The 13,829-nt window shown below is 42.8% G+C and overlaps 2 protein-coding genes across 7 annotated transcripts in view; one reads left to right on the top strand and one right to left on the bottom strand.

Annotated features, from left to right (window-relative positions):
* Window positions 1-10,966, top strand: part of LOC107263852 (MOB kinase activator-like 2) — a 14,964-nt gene extending 3,998 nt beyond the window's left edge. For 2 of the 5 annotated variants that reach the window (XM_015731498.2, XM_025081172.1), the window contains 5 exons: window positions 5,749-6,166; window positions 8,526-8,780; window positions 9,207-9,331; window positions 9,673-9,900; window positions 10,548-10,966. In XM_015731498.2, coding sequence (XP_015586984.1) covers window positions 5,985-6,166; window positions 8,526-8,780; window positions 9,207-9,331; window positions 9,673-9,900; window positions 10,548-10,612 — 855 coding nt within the window. In that variant the 5' untranslated portion in view covers window positions 5,749-5,984 and the 3' untranslated portion in view covers window positions 10,613-10,966. Of the gene's footprint in view, window positions 1-705; window positions 1,048-5,748; window positions 6,167-8,525; window positions 8,781-9,206; window positions 9,332-9,672; window positions 9,901-10,547 lie in introns of those variants that run through there. The other 3 variants (XM_025081174.1, XM_025081173.1, XM_015731500.2) reach the window with 3 other exon arrangements.
* Window positions 10,967-11,165: 199 nt separating this feature from the next.
* LOC107263849 lies at window positions 11,166-12,803 on the bottom strand. 2 transcript variants are annotated; one of them, XM_025081171.1, is made up of 6 exons: window positions 12,473-12,803; window positions 12,217-12,409; window positions 12,123-12,157; window positions 11,919-12,052; window positions 11,710-11,858; window positions 11,166-11,630 (listed from the first exon to the last, which is right to left on the bottom strand). In XM_025081171.1, the coding sequence occupies exons 1-6, from the start codon at window positions 12,768-12,770 to the stop codon at window positions 11,201-11,203; spliced, it is 1,239 nt and encodes a 412-aa protein (XP_024936939.1). In that variant the 5' UTR covers window positions 12,771-12,803; the 3' UTR covers window positions 11,166-11,200. The 2 variants fall into 2 exon arrangements, with proteins under 2 accessions (XP_024936939.1, XP_015586976.2); XM_015731490.2 differs by having other exon boundaries at window positions 11,710-12,052.
* Window positions 12,804-13,829: the final 1,026 nt, after the last annotated feature.

Below are 13,829 nucleotides of genomic sequence, written 5' to 3'. Positions count from 1 at the left end.
CCCCCCCGTATCTCTCAATTTATACGTCCTATTTGACAATGGCATTTCAAACAAGACCCCCGGCATTTGTATGTTTACGACGTAATGTCGCGATCCTCGTGAAAATGTCACGTATATTTCATAATAGTTCATAAATAGGAAAAAAAACATCACGTGACTCGCAACATAGCCTAAAAGCAACCCAACGCCTATCGCGAACCTTGGATGTGTCAATTAAAAAAAGAAATTATCAACGCGTCATAAATATCTTGAACGACGTATATTATTCTTTTTTATCGACTTTTACAATTTTCATTAAACCCAATCATACACACACCAACACTTCTATTATATACATTACACGTCCAATCGACATCCGCTCTCGGTTTCCCTTGAAAGCGACTCGAGTAAAATTTCTAAACGCCTTGAAGTTGCACCATATAAACATTAACTGTCCCCCGTGTATATCCAAACTAGACACATTTACTTCGTCCAAGTGATGCTCTCGTACTAGGTTATGCGTTACGACAGTACGGTCGGTACCGGTCGGTCCGCTGTTACCGGTTGACCCTGAAACGGTCCGGTCGGTACAACGGCGTGGAGGTAGGAAGAAAGGAACTTGTTTGGATTCGCGAGAGAGGCTACCCCGGTAATTGCATTACAAGGTGCGTGTCTTGCCGAAGCCCCTCTTGCGGTACTGTGAACACTTTTAGAACGGGAAGCAAAAGGCCTACCAGTCAGTTCCCTGCGTACGTTCGTTCGCAAAGTCGTTCGACCGGAATATTCCGTCCTGTCGTGTTATCCCATCTTCTTATACAGAGAACCTCCTTGGATCATTTCTCCGTGGCAGTCAACGCCATCTTGCTGCTTCCCTTTCCCACCATTATCCTTTTACTTGTATCCTACTGTATTTTTATATATCCCTTCCCGTCTCCTCTCTCTCTCTCTCTCTCTCTTTCGGGATTTCTTTAGTATGTTCGGTATCGGCAGTAGGAAAGTCCTCAAGTACTCAGCCATCGATACTACTATCTCTCTCGATGTCGAGGATACCGTCACGTGCTTCTGCAGGTCAGTACGCGTGTACATAACAATAACATGCTATAGGCTACTTCGTTATCGTTAATTATCACTGCCGAGTGGAAAGTCGGTTCTCCCTTTTAATTTACACCGGGATGCCTGTACGGGAATCGTGTTATTTCGTCAGGGCGACTGCGTTATTGCAGCCACGCAGGAGCCGTCGGGTACGGGAATGTATGGTTATGTTTTCTAATGTTTTTCATATGCTGTTTCGTGACTTTGGATATTGTAGCCGTGTCTAAGAGTAGGTTTGCGATGCTATCTCGAATTTCGGAAGTCGGTGTGTTATCGGGAGTTTGAAACCGCGTACCGTTGCCAACGTCCGCCACTGTTTCCTACGCTTGGACTCGGCTGTTATATGTTATTACGTATAGGTTAGGTACGACCTCGATTTCAGAGAAAAGTTTACAGACATCGACCTCGGCCACTTCCTTCGGGCTTTGGCTTTCCTGGTCATGATTAAGGTTATGTAAATGTTTGGCTCGAGGGAGATATCGATGTCGCTGAAAAATCAACAGACCCTGCGATCGGCTACCCCCTCCATTCGCCTTTTTATTCTCTTTTTTAGATGAAATTATCACGGAATATTTGTATAGTGCTGGGAGATTTCAGGATGCAAATACAGGTTGGGTAGTTTATTTTGGGAAAACTGTCTTTTGATTTGAGTCGCATTTTTTTTTGCAAATAGGTAGGGCAGTGTTTAGAGGTAATGGGTCTCATTTATATTGATTTAGAAACTCTTTCAGTCTTTACCCTCTGACCTTATTTCCTGTTTTTTTTTTCCTTAGACAAAGTAAAAGTTTCTCAAAATACGTAGAAGACTCTTCAGACCAAGAATTCGACTTGCTCGAGGATTCCTTTTTAGTTTTCCAAAGGTCCAGGTCATTTTGTGGCAACTCTTTTTTTTTTCCTTATTTTCCACAATTTTTCACGGACTCTTAAAGCACGACTCGAGCCTGAGAGCTCTCAATTTTGTTAGCATGGTCGAGCACGAGGTGGGTGCTTTACTTAATTAAATACCTGATCCTTCCAGTCAAATTTTTTTTTATCAAAAAACCAGCCGACTTATTTACCCCAAAAGAATTTACATTTTTTACCTAAAAATTATCTTTTACCTACATAGTTAACTTTTATATCACCAAATCTCACGATCTCCATAATTCCACTAACCTTGGCTACATTTTATTCTTCTTTCTCCGCAAAACCGTCAATTTACCGTCATGCAATCCAAATCGATCGATCAATCTGTCTTCCAATACACTCGATCGAATCGATCCATTTCGTCGATACGATTGACGTGTAGTAAAGTCAGTCAACACACAAAGGCCATAGACCCCCAGAAGACACAACAAAAGTTCCATTTATCAAAGACCAACTTACACTATGATTCCCGTCGATTCTCTGAAGCGAGCAAAGACTGCATGAAAAAAGGACCTGGTGTTTGGCCCAGTGTCCCATAAAAAATGATTGCAGAGCAAACGAAACTCGTATGGTGTCACACCTGTAATTAACCAAGGTGTCACATCCACTTGGGACACCACCAAGAAACAGGATATCCCCAAATCTAAATATATATACTTGTAGTTGGTCTTTCTCGAGAAAAGACTAGATCCCATAGAAATTGGAGCTTTTAACGGAGTTGCAGATTCGTTCTGTCCACCATAAAAGAAAACGGCCTACGTCCGAGGCAGAATGGGATTATTTCGCGAACGGGAGAGAGCAATGGGGAACGGGATTTATCGGTCCCTCGAGAGTCCACTCGTCCCTATCCAATACGAAATGACCGGGTATAGTACGAGGAACGGGGATAGATAATAACATCGTCTGGGTTACCGATGATGGAGGCGGTGTAAACAAACACAAACATCGTCGTGGCACCGAGCGACGGAGACGCGTCTCACAGGCGCCGTCAAATCGATCCGCTCTCGTTTGTAATCCTCGGGAGCACCGAGTTGCTGGCGCCAATCTCCAGCTCGGTTCACTTTCCATCCATTCATTCTCTCCCCCATTTACAAGTCAATTATGAGGATAAAACCTTCCCGTGTTGCTCGTTCACTCTTCATCTCTCTCTCTCTCTCTCTCTGTCTCCTTATTTCCCCCACCTTTCTCCCTCATGCATATTCCATCCCTCCGTTCATCAAGCGCCATCATCGTCGCCAGAAAGGACCCCCGGTCAGGGCTTGCTACGGGCCCTTAGGGTGCTTACACGCATGTACCGTACATTGCTATCATCCAAATGCACAATCTCCTAACCCACCTAACCTTATTGACAGAAATCCATGAGAAATAGACTGGGATCGCGTAGATCAGGTTTCCTCTAGGTCGACCGCATAGATCAAGATTTATCCCTGGGATTAGCCTCGGTTCCGATATGGATTGCTCGAGTTCTCCGTAATCCTGTGTGCTGTTTTTTTTTTTTTTTTGGACATTTTCTTCAGTTACTATTTTTTGCCGTTTACGTGCATGCCTGTTTTTTTACCTTTTCGCGTAGGGTTAGCGGCTGTGACGTCATACATGCTCTCTTGGCGTATACGAGAATCACGTACAATCCGTTTTCAATGACAGACTTCATACGTAATCGTTTCTGAGGTTTGACATAACTCTCGAAGCGAGAAACTTTTCCAGTTGTTAATTGACCTTGAGCTATCAGTGTTAAATGCCACAACGAGAACGATCCCGATTGGAGCGACCGAACCTCACGTTAAGGAAGACGCCTGTTACGTCCAAAGTGACTTACGGAGGTCAGACAGCTGTTTCCATCTTCTCTGGATGATTCAGTTCCGTGTGATTCATACGTATAGGGGGCCCCTATTGGACACGTAGAGACGTCCCTGGATCCGCGAATTCTCATAGTCCAGTACCGCGGGATACGAGTTTGACAAAAATCGATGAAAGGGCCAGTTATGAGGTTTGAATTTTTTTTAGGGGTGAATTGAAAAAAAAATTGTAACGGGGTAAGAATCTTTTGACACCGTATCCACTTAGTGAGTTTGAAACAATGGCGTCTTGAATGTGGACCGTCGAATGGCAAACATCCGAATGCCAAAACCAGGACCAGGGGACTTCCTCACCACGTATGGGCCTTCCGCGAAGGAACTTGGCCCGTTGTCGAACCTCGTTCCCCCGCACGTATTTCCTACGTACGAATACTGTTGTGTCACAAGGGTGTCAAAAAGGACCCGAAGAAGAGCCACCAGGACCCCAGCGTCGGGCCGACGTATAGTATCGATTGTCGCAGAGTGCCCCAGCGCTGCCAGCCAGTCAGCTGACTCCAGTCTTCGTCACAGCTGATCCACCAGCGTCGCGGCGCAACGAGCGTCGCATTGCCGCCGACGCCGTCAGCGTCGTCGTAGCTACTTGCCGCGGTGCCCTACCCTAAAGACAAACCTCGAGGAGGGACCGCGAATACCGTGAGTGCTGGCAGTCGCGTTCCGGACGCCTTGCTAGCGAGCGTGCACGTCGTCGCGACGCCCGGCGTCGAGGTCTCTTTGTAACTTTTTTTTTGTTTTCGTACAAGCGTCACACACTTTGTACGCTTCATTCGGGCTATAGCTGTATACTGTAGAAATCCAATTGGAGGTTAATCAGTCGCCGAGGAACGTCGCGCTCTCGCGCTTGTAGAAAGTGCGCGAAACGGCGAAAGTGTTCGGTTCTTGCCGAGAGGATTTGTATAGGTGGTATAGGAGCCGCCGGGTACTTGGGTCTCTTTGACGATGTCTATGACGCTTGTGTCTGTTGGGTCTTTGCATGCTTGAGGTATATCGATGGTGATGGTGAGAAGAACTTGCGCGAAAGTCATAACGGTAGTTTTGGATGATGAACTAATGGTATTCTTTAGCTGCGGTTACATGGGGATTGTTTTGTTGCTTAGGGATACTCCTGGGTACACGTGGACTGCTCGTTGGGATTTTTTACTGGGGAATTTTTAAGTATAAGTATATTTGTTGATTTTTGAAAAATTTATTAATCGTGATAAAAGTTTACAATATTGATTTTAAATGAAATTTGAACTGTTTTTTTTTAATTAATGTTTATTTGATTATCACGGCTGGTGACGTGCTGGGTACACGTGGAGTTAGTGTCAGACTTTTTTTTAATGGTACATTACCAAGTACTGCTTAGTATTTGGATGTCTTTGATAATACTCGATTTTATACAGGTTTATGAAAATTTATTGACGGTGATACTGAACGAAATTTTTGTTTCCAATATTATCTTACTCCGCTTAAACTGCGTAAGCTTCGTTGGTTAACAAACCATTGTGCCGGATGTATCGAACGTCACGTATTAATTGCACGATAAAAAGCAGGAAGTTGAAAAAACTTTGACAGTGATTAGGTTTAGAATCGGATTAGAAAAACGTGACAGGGAAAAATCAAATTTATATCGAAAAGATGTTCAAATCGTCGAAATCGTCTAAAAAGAGAAAATCGTAACTTTCCTTTCAGACCGGGAACGGCTTAGCATCCTTACTACGTTCACATCGCATACGATTATCCCAACCCGGCACTCTCGATCTCGACTCAAGGTTAACCTAAGAGCCAACGGCGCTTTGAACTCGTCTTCCTTAGCCGAACCGCACAGCAGCGAAAAGACTTCGATTTTTACGTATAGAACGACCTGAAACCGATAAGAGTTGGAACTGTCGCCAGGGAAGAACTTGGAAGAATTTGTTTTTTTTGTCAACGACAGAGAATCATCCCAATCGCCATCGAGGAACCACAGGGTCATCCTGACCGGGATCATCGGATAAGACTGACTTCCGTGATTAACTTCGGGAGCGATCCGAGGTCCCTTCCGATTGAAGCCAAAGAGTTCAATGATAAGGAAACAAGATTTGGTGCATACCTAGCGTGCGCGAGAAGACCGCCGGCATCGGCGTGGAGTCCACGGTGCCAGCAAGACGTTCCTCATCAACGTCTTCGGCCATGCTGCGCTCACCTGCACGTGGGGCAGTGGCCCTCCTGGACAACTCCTCGGCATCTTCTGCACCGTCCACACCAGTTCACAATTCCTCGTCCGCAGCTACCGGAAGTACCACGGTATCCTCCCGTCTATCGCTCCTTGACACCTGCCACAGGAAGATACGCCTCTTCGGCGAGCTAGTCGCGTGAGTTCCCCAATTGATCCATCATCAGTAGAAACAGCTTCTCGAAGACGACTAGGCTCTCTGCTATCCTATGACAATGATCCACGTTCCATCCACGTGGAACCATCCTATCGCGAGTTCCCAGGGTACCTGAGATGGAGGTTGGAAAAGACGCGTAATCATCAGCTTGCATTATCTAGAAGTAGAAATCCTTTTTTTCGCGAGCCTCCTCGACGTACTCGGGTCTTAATTAAGGGTGCGCGAAGAAAACGGGTGGGTAGCAGGAAGTGGAGGTACAAGTGGCGCCGCCTGGGACAAAGGGTACTTGACGAATTTTACTGAGACTGCGGCTGTCTCATTGGATTAAAGAGTCGGACCAGTCTAACCAGTCCTGAACTCTCCCTCAGGTCCCGTGCTGTTGTCTTTGCTACCGCTGATCTTGCTGCTACTGTTCTTATTGTTGCCGGTACCGCAAATACCAACAGGGTAGACCCTGGTCCCATTCTTCATCCTCGTCCTGGGGGACAGTGCGGTGTAGCCTGTATAGGATTGCTTGTCCCGCCACGTGATCTTGCGAATAGTCCATGGCGGTCCTTTCCAATTCATTGAGGACATTGTTCGGAACAAGTCATAGGGACATGCCAACGCCCTGGTAGGATACCTCAGTAGACGTAGCTACGTAGCTCGTACACTAACAAGTTTTCATGGGTTTTACCATCCGGGAATGGTGGCTGGGAGTACGAGGATTCAGGTACCTACCTACCTAGTTAGCAAGATATATAATACAGCCAGTATCTCCAGATAGTATCCAGCAGTCCTCTGCTGAGAAATATAAAGAGAAAGAGTCACAGTCCCTACTCCAGAATCCTTTCTCTCGATCTGAACTCGCTCCCGATTATACACCAAGCATATACTCCATTCCTGAGGCATTTATCAACATAACCTACAATTTCAAGCTGTATATCCAATCACGTATACAGACCAATTGGTACTTCAAAATTTTACTTCGTTCATTTAAAATGGATCCAAAAACTTTTTATTGAAGTTTTAAACAAAAATTCCCGTATCCGTTCGGAACATTCTGACCCAGTCTAGCGAGAGTAATGGAATACTAAGTCTGAGTCGCAATCCCTTAATAGCGATCTTATCATCGGGATCACCCTTAGGTCATCCTGGGTCGCAGGACCAGGATGAATGGATGTGCCCTATGAAAGGGTTGATCCTTTCTTTGGCTTGTATACTTGTTTAGTTCTCTTTTTTGTTTCTCTCCAAGATCCGCCTTTGCCACGAAGCCGGACGTGGCCATTCATGCTCGTTACCCAGAGCCCTTCAATTTTCATTTTCCCGATTCGCAGTCCAGGGGCGTAGATTAAAGGCTGTCACCATAGTGGGCTCTTCCTATTTTCAGCCCCTCAGGAGCAACTTCACAGCGTGGACGAAGGCGCGTGGCTTCGTTCCTTTAAGCGTTTGGATACGTGCACGCCTTTGACCTCTCTGAACCCTGAACCCGGTCCCGTTTTCTTTCTTTACTGTGTCTAGATGCACACCTACTCACTATACCAGAGGAAGACCTCTCGTACCTACCTACCTACCCTACTCGTAACGCTTCATTGCGGAGTCTTCCAGCTGGAAATTTTTAATCGCAAACGCAGCACCATTCGGTCTGTCCCGTCAAAAAGGCAAAGAAGATGGATGCCGTGGCAAAGGGGAAAAAAGTGTTGAGAGACACCATAGGAGGAAGTTGAAGAAGGTGGAAACTGGGAAAATAGATGGAAAACGAAATACCGTCATTTATTTATTTATTTTTATTTTTTTCCTTCATCTTTTTGACAATTTAAAAAGCACCCTGGTGTTTTCTTCTTGATTCTTATACGATTTCACTTTTCCTGTCACCTTCAGAAAATCCCACTTCATGGGTATTATATACCCGGTACCTAGAATCTGAAGGTTTTCATATTCTTGGAAAGGCCTCGATATCCTGACGACCCTCGTATTTCTCTTTCTTTCAATCTTTCGGAGTAACCGTTTGTCTTTTACCTGCTACCTACCCGAACTGTTGGCCAGCCAATTGCCAATGGCTGTTACGACGTCCGATATTTATCCATAGCAAGTTCCTTCAGTCACTGGGTATCTTTCTTGCTGATAGTTAAATTTTGTTGCACGCGTTAGAACGTAGAACTTGCACAGTTTTATCGAATCTGTTCACTCTAGAGAAACGCGTAGTCTGATTTATTTTACTATTGTACATTCCTTTGACAGAAGGCTGCCAGCCTTGTCTAGGGATTTCCATTTGTCGAACACTTCGACATCCTGAAATTCGTTTTTACGTATTTGCGCGAGAGTCTCGTGAAGTCTCATGTGGTTAAATTCTTGCTTGCAGAAAGGCCCGAAAAAAGGACAAGGATGCGGGAACTACTGAAGATCCGAAATTGTATCTCGAGGAGGCGGCTCTCGAGAGACAGCTGCCTGAGCTGGACCTGAGGATGCTGGTCGACCTTCCACCCGGTTTAGATTACAACGAATGGCTGGCGTCGCACACTCTAGCACTATTCGATCACATTAATCTCGTTTACGGCACCATATCCGAGTTTTGCACTACTACTGGATGCCCTGACATGACAGGGCCTGGCTTAAGGTAACTACTTTCGAATAATCCACTGAGAACTCCTGAGATTTCATTTGACATACATCTGTCTTAGCGACGTGAAAAATTACTGGATAACCTAGGTGCAATATTTGGATTATTCATTCACTCATTTTCACATTGGCCACCCGGATATATTCATAGCTTATCTTTCACAAGTCGACAGGTAATAAATTTTTGAAATTTTAGGGAAAAGACAGTTTCATGTTGATTCAATGAATAAACTTCCTTTCTGGTACACAGGTGACCAATAATGCCTTCCCAATCAATGATATTTCAACATCTTTTTTATCCAGTAATTACTTTCTAACACATTTTTGCTCGCGACTGTACAAGCATTGCGCATAGAGTTTTTAGTTTTGCTTAGATTTTATTTTTCCATATACATGTGTGTAACGATTATATAACTTTTTGCAGAATGTATTTGTGGTATGACGAGAAGGGAAAGAAAACACGGGTGGCAGCGCCACAGTACATTGATTACGTTATGACATTCACACAACGCACTGTCAGCGACGAGACTATATTTCCTACAAAATATGGTAAGTCGTATCACACTGTGATCAATGCGGATTAAGAATTTCGTTACTGTCAATATGACTGCGCAGCATCCAACACGACACTGGCGGTCCAGCCATTGTCGAGCATACATTCCTTTTAGCATACCTTGCTACCCAGTTCACTGTTTTCTTTCTCTCATTCAGATCAGCTATTATTAGAGCATAGCAATTCGATCCGCCCCGACTCTTCCAAGAAGGATGCTGCGCAGGTTTGATCTGTACGTGTCGCAAAAGGATTTTCAAACTTCCTCATTCGTACATATTAATTCTTAGTCAGTCTCTGTTGTCGGCTTGTATATTAATCGTTCTTTCTTCTTTTTCAGCAAACGAATTCCCTAGCTCGTTCGAGTCGATAGTGCGTAAGATCCTGCGGCTACTGTACCACGTCGTGGCACATATTTACCACTGCCACTTTCGCGAGGTGGCACTCTTGGGACTGCACGCTCACCTAAACTGTGTATTCGCCCACCTCACGCTCCTTAATCAACGCTTCAACCTAATCGATCCTAAGGAAACAGAGATCCTGGGGGATCTAGAGGCTGCCTTACTAGGTAAGCTCCTCCTGAAATAACTACGAGAGTGACAGATACGATCTGGCCGAAGGTGGGACGCATCGATCGTCCTAGATGAAGCAGCAGCAGTAAAGCCAGAGCCTAGTTGCATAATGCCTCGACCATATCGCAACAAATTTTCGAAACGTTTGAAAACGTTGAAAGTCCCTTACGTAATCCTCTAAATAATCTGAGGACGTAAACTAACACTATTTTTACCATAGTATCCTAACCACTCCGGATCCCTACCTCTATACCACCCACCCATCCTTCCATGGCGTCATTCTAACTTTGACATTGCGCTATGTTGACCAACACGATACTTGCTACGTATTGCGTGGGTCTTGTGCCTCTAAAAATGAATCCTTGACCCAAACCGCTTATTGCTCTAGGAAGTGGAATACATAAACGCGGAAGTGCGTCATTTATTTAACGCCTAAAACAACTGTTCCTATAGCTTGTAGTATAATTTATTGACTTCGAGCAGTTAGTATAGTAAAAGTATAGATTTGTTATTGTAATAGAATTTTTTTGTAAAACAATCTCGTGTCAATGAACGCATTTTGCTTTGCTGTACCTCAGATAGGGATTTTGTGACTGACTGTTTAGCTTGTCTTCTTTATCTTATGATTCATGCTTCCTTACAGGCGACTCGACGTCCGCGCCTTCGCAAACCCCAGCCATCCAGGAGACTCCAACCACAACCACCTAGATAAATGATGCCAGAGAGCAATGCAGAGGTTGCAGTTCCTGAGACTAGGTAACGATAGGGATTTGTTTCTTTTTTTTTTCCTGGGCTAGTAGTACGTCGTGAGGATGGCTCACGACGTTCGCGAAATAGTTCAGTACACGCAGGTGGAGCGAAAGTGCAGTTCTGTAAAAACCAGTAGTACCTGTAAATAGCGAAGTGTGAACAACTACATGATGTAATTAGGTTCCTCCGTTTGTTGTTTGTGAGATTGTAAATAATTTATTAAATGGTAAGATATACGAGAGAGGAGAGAGAGGATGAATCATTGATTATTATTGACAAAGTTAGTTGCTATAAGAGATAATTTGTTCTGTATAAAAAAAAAAGAAATAATGAAACAATAATAATATTGTAAAGTTATAATAAAACCAAATATATACCTGGTGTTAAAATATGCTCTATTCTCATCATGTGTTTCTATCTGTTCTTTCTTAGTCTCTATTGTTCCATGTGGAACGTCTATTGTGTCACGTAAACGCTCACTCTCCACACTGTGTTCCTGCAGAGTGATTCATTCATTGGGCACTACTCTACATTTAGGACAGTCGGTCATGTGTTACCCCCGTTAACGGTGCTCCTGGTATTATTCACTTCCACGATTCTAAGTGACTTGAAAACATTGGCCACTTCACGCAAGAAGAATCCAAAAGCTTCGGCCAAAGGTTCACAAAGATCTCTGAACGAAGTTGCCACATTGTAAAGCAATATCAATATCGGCTGTATCAGTGCGTTGAACAGGATGGACAAAAAGGGCTTGATGAAGTAATCAGCTAATAGTTGCAGTATACCGACGGTGAGCGGTCTGATTATGCTGAAGAGCACGAAACGCAATAGCTGAAGTATGAAGGCCGTGACGAAAGCAATTCCAATGTGAACTGTCCCAAATATTTCAGCCCAAAATCGGGTCGCTATGAAATCTGTTCTTTCTGCGCACTTTTCTGTCGCCAGTATAGGCGGCGAATCTGTCGTTCTGTAATATCTGTATTGATAAATTATTTAATGATTTTTATATTAACGTCATTGGCATATGCTCATCAGTAGTTGGTAGGAATACCTACGCTGAATTTCCATGATCAAAATAATATATATCAATCCTTTCTGATATTTCAGGCTCACAGCCACTTTGACATTTTCTATCGCCTAACTTTTCAGTGTTAATTGATTTCAGGTTTGGTATGCCTTCTGAGACTTCGCGGTATACACAAGCCTGAAATTGGTACTTCACGTTAGTATCTATCCTTCTTGCAACATTGATTATTGGCAATACCTCAGGGTAATATGAACGATGATTTCTCTTTAATTTAATTCGATAAGCATTATCATCTAATATTCTTGGATATTCTTGTCCTGGACATTTCCAATTTATTCCTTTCCAGGCGGGCTCCAGTCGTTCTCCTGAACCTAGTTCAATATTACCAGGCCTTTCTATAGTCGTTATATGTAACAGATGCTGATTTAATGCTTGACTTACGCTTAGAATATTTCATAGGTGTACCACAGGTATTTCTAGAAATTAAAAATCACTTGTATAAGGATGAAGTTAAAAATTGATAATATTTTATTACTGATTGTAAGTATGACAGACACACGTCACACCGGGTTCACATTGTTTCCCTGGTTGACACGGTGGAACATGGGATTGATAAGTCGGAGGTATCTGGCATGAAGGCTGAATCGGTTTTGATTGCATCGTGAAAATTGGTGGGGATTCAGGAAATTTTGGTGAGTGTTGATCTACTTGACAGTTGCAATCGTTATCTGCATTTCAATTGAATTATTTAATTAATTTTATTTCTTGTGTTTTAATAACAATTCTCTTACTTGTATCTACAGCTGCAGCACCCGTTCTGCCCAATTGGCAAGGATTTATGATGCAACTAGTGTCTGACGGAAGGGACGTCGCATTTGATGGCTCTGTCGTATCCGAATAATGGGACTCTTCTTCTACCGTCATCGTGATTGAAATTAATATGGAGTATCTATACTTCCTGTCGAAGAAGTAAATTCTGAATGTAATGAAAGTAACATTAACTGAACGCAACGATAACCCAACACGAACACAAGAACTGTCAGTATGACAGGATCGATAGGAAAATGTCATATAATTCAATTGTTTCATTCCGACTGTATTATGGATACGTTTGAAAATTCATTGCCAATACTGCGTCTATGCCTGTGTCTCAGTTACATGCAGATAAATAAGGATAGGACGATACTCGTGGTACTGACAGTGAATTTATAAAAGTATTCTATGCAGTTTGATATTATGATTACTGAAATATTTATGCAAAGTATACACTGTCAAAAAGCAATGGTTATTTTGTATAATTTGTAGTGTTCAATATGCTTGATGTTTATTAAAAATAGTGGAATATCTTATTTAAGTATGATATATAAGGAATTTGTAGTTGTAAATAAGATTTAATTGGATGCTGAAAAATATTCATGAAGACACGTTTGGCGTGTAGCTGTAGTTAAAGCATATATTAACGACAACGGAAACGGGCAGTGTGGAACATAGTTCGCTCAATTTTATTTTATTTCTCGTCTTGCTTAGTTTCATGACTACTTCCTCGGTCCTCATCCTAAAAGCAATACAATCGATATATTATTGGTGGCGGTTCCAAAACACAAAAGGTTTTTTTTCCAAAATAACCCTGTCACAATGTAAATTGTATCAGCCTTTTCTATTGATCATTCCATCCTCTGCTTCCTACATATTATTGAAATTTGAAGAGAAAAGCTGAATTCCCAGCTATTTCAGGGATACAGCATCCCAAAAATCCTATTCTGTGAGTGCACGTACAATAATTGTATCGCGGTAAGTTCACTGATCATCCAATAGATGGTGTAACATATTCCGTCCAGGGGTTATCCGCTTAACGGACATTCGAAGTAACTTTGCATTCATTTAATATAAACTGGGATCATTCAACCGCCGTCGGCAAGTTAGCATCAAATGATACAAATTTATATGTTTCTAAAACCTAAAAGATGCTCCTTATGTTTTCCTGATTGCTCCGCAGCTGTTACATAATACATACAAAATATTCATTAAAATAGAAAAATATTCATGTTATTGCTTTTCTAAATAACCAAGCAGATTTTCAATGATTTTCTTAATGAATGAATTGCTCTCAATTTGCTCCATTTCCCTCCGCAATTTGTTTTTAATTTC

Source organism: Cephus cinctus, unplaced genomic scaffold (assembly GCF_000341935.2).
Source record: "Cephus cinctus unplaced genomic scaffold, Ccin1 Ccin1_scaffold0167, whole genome shotgun sequence".
Lineage (NCBI taxonomy): Eukaryota > Metazoa > Arthropoda > Insecta > Hymenoptera > Cephidae > Cephus > Cephus cinctus.
Note: the sequence above shows the minus strand (reverse complement) of the source record. Positions and strands in the feature narration are given on the sequence as shown.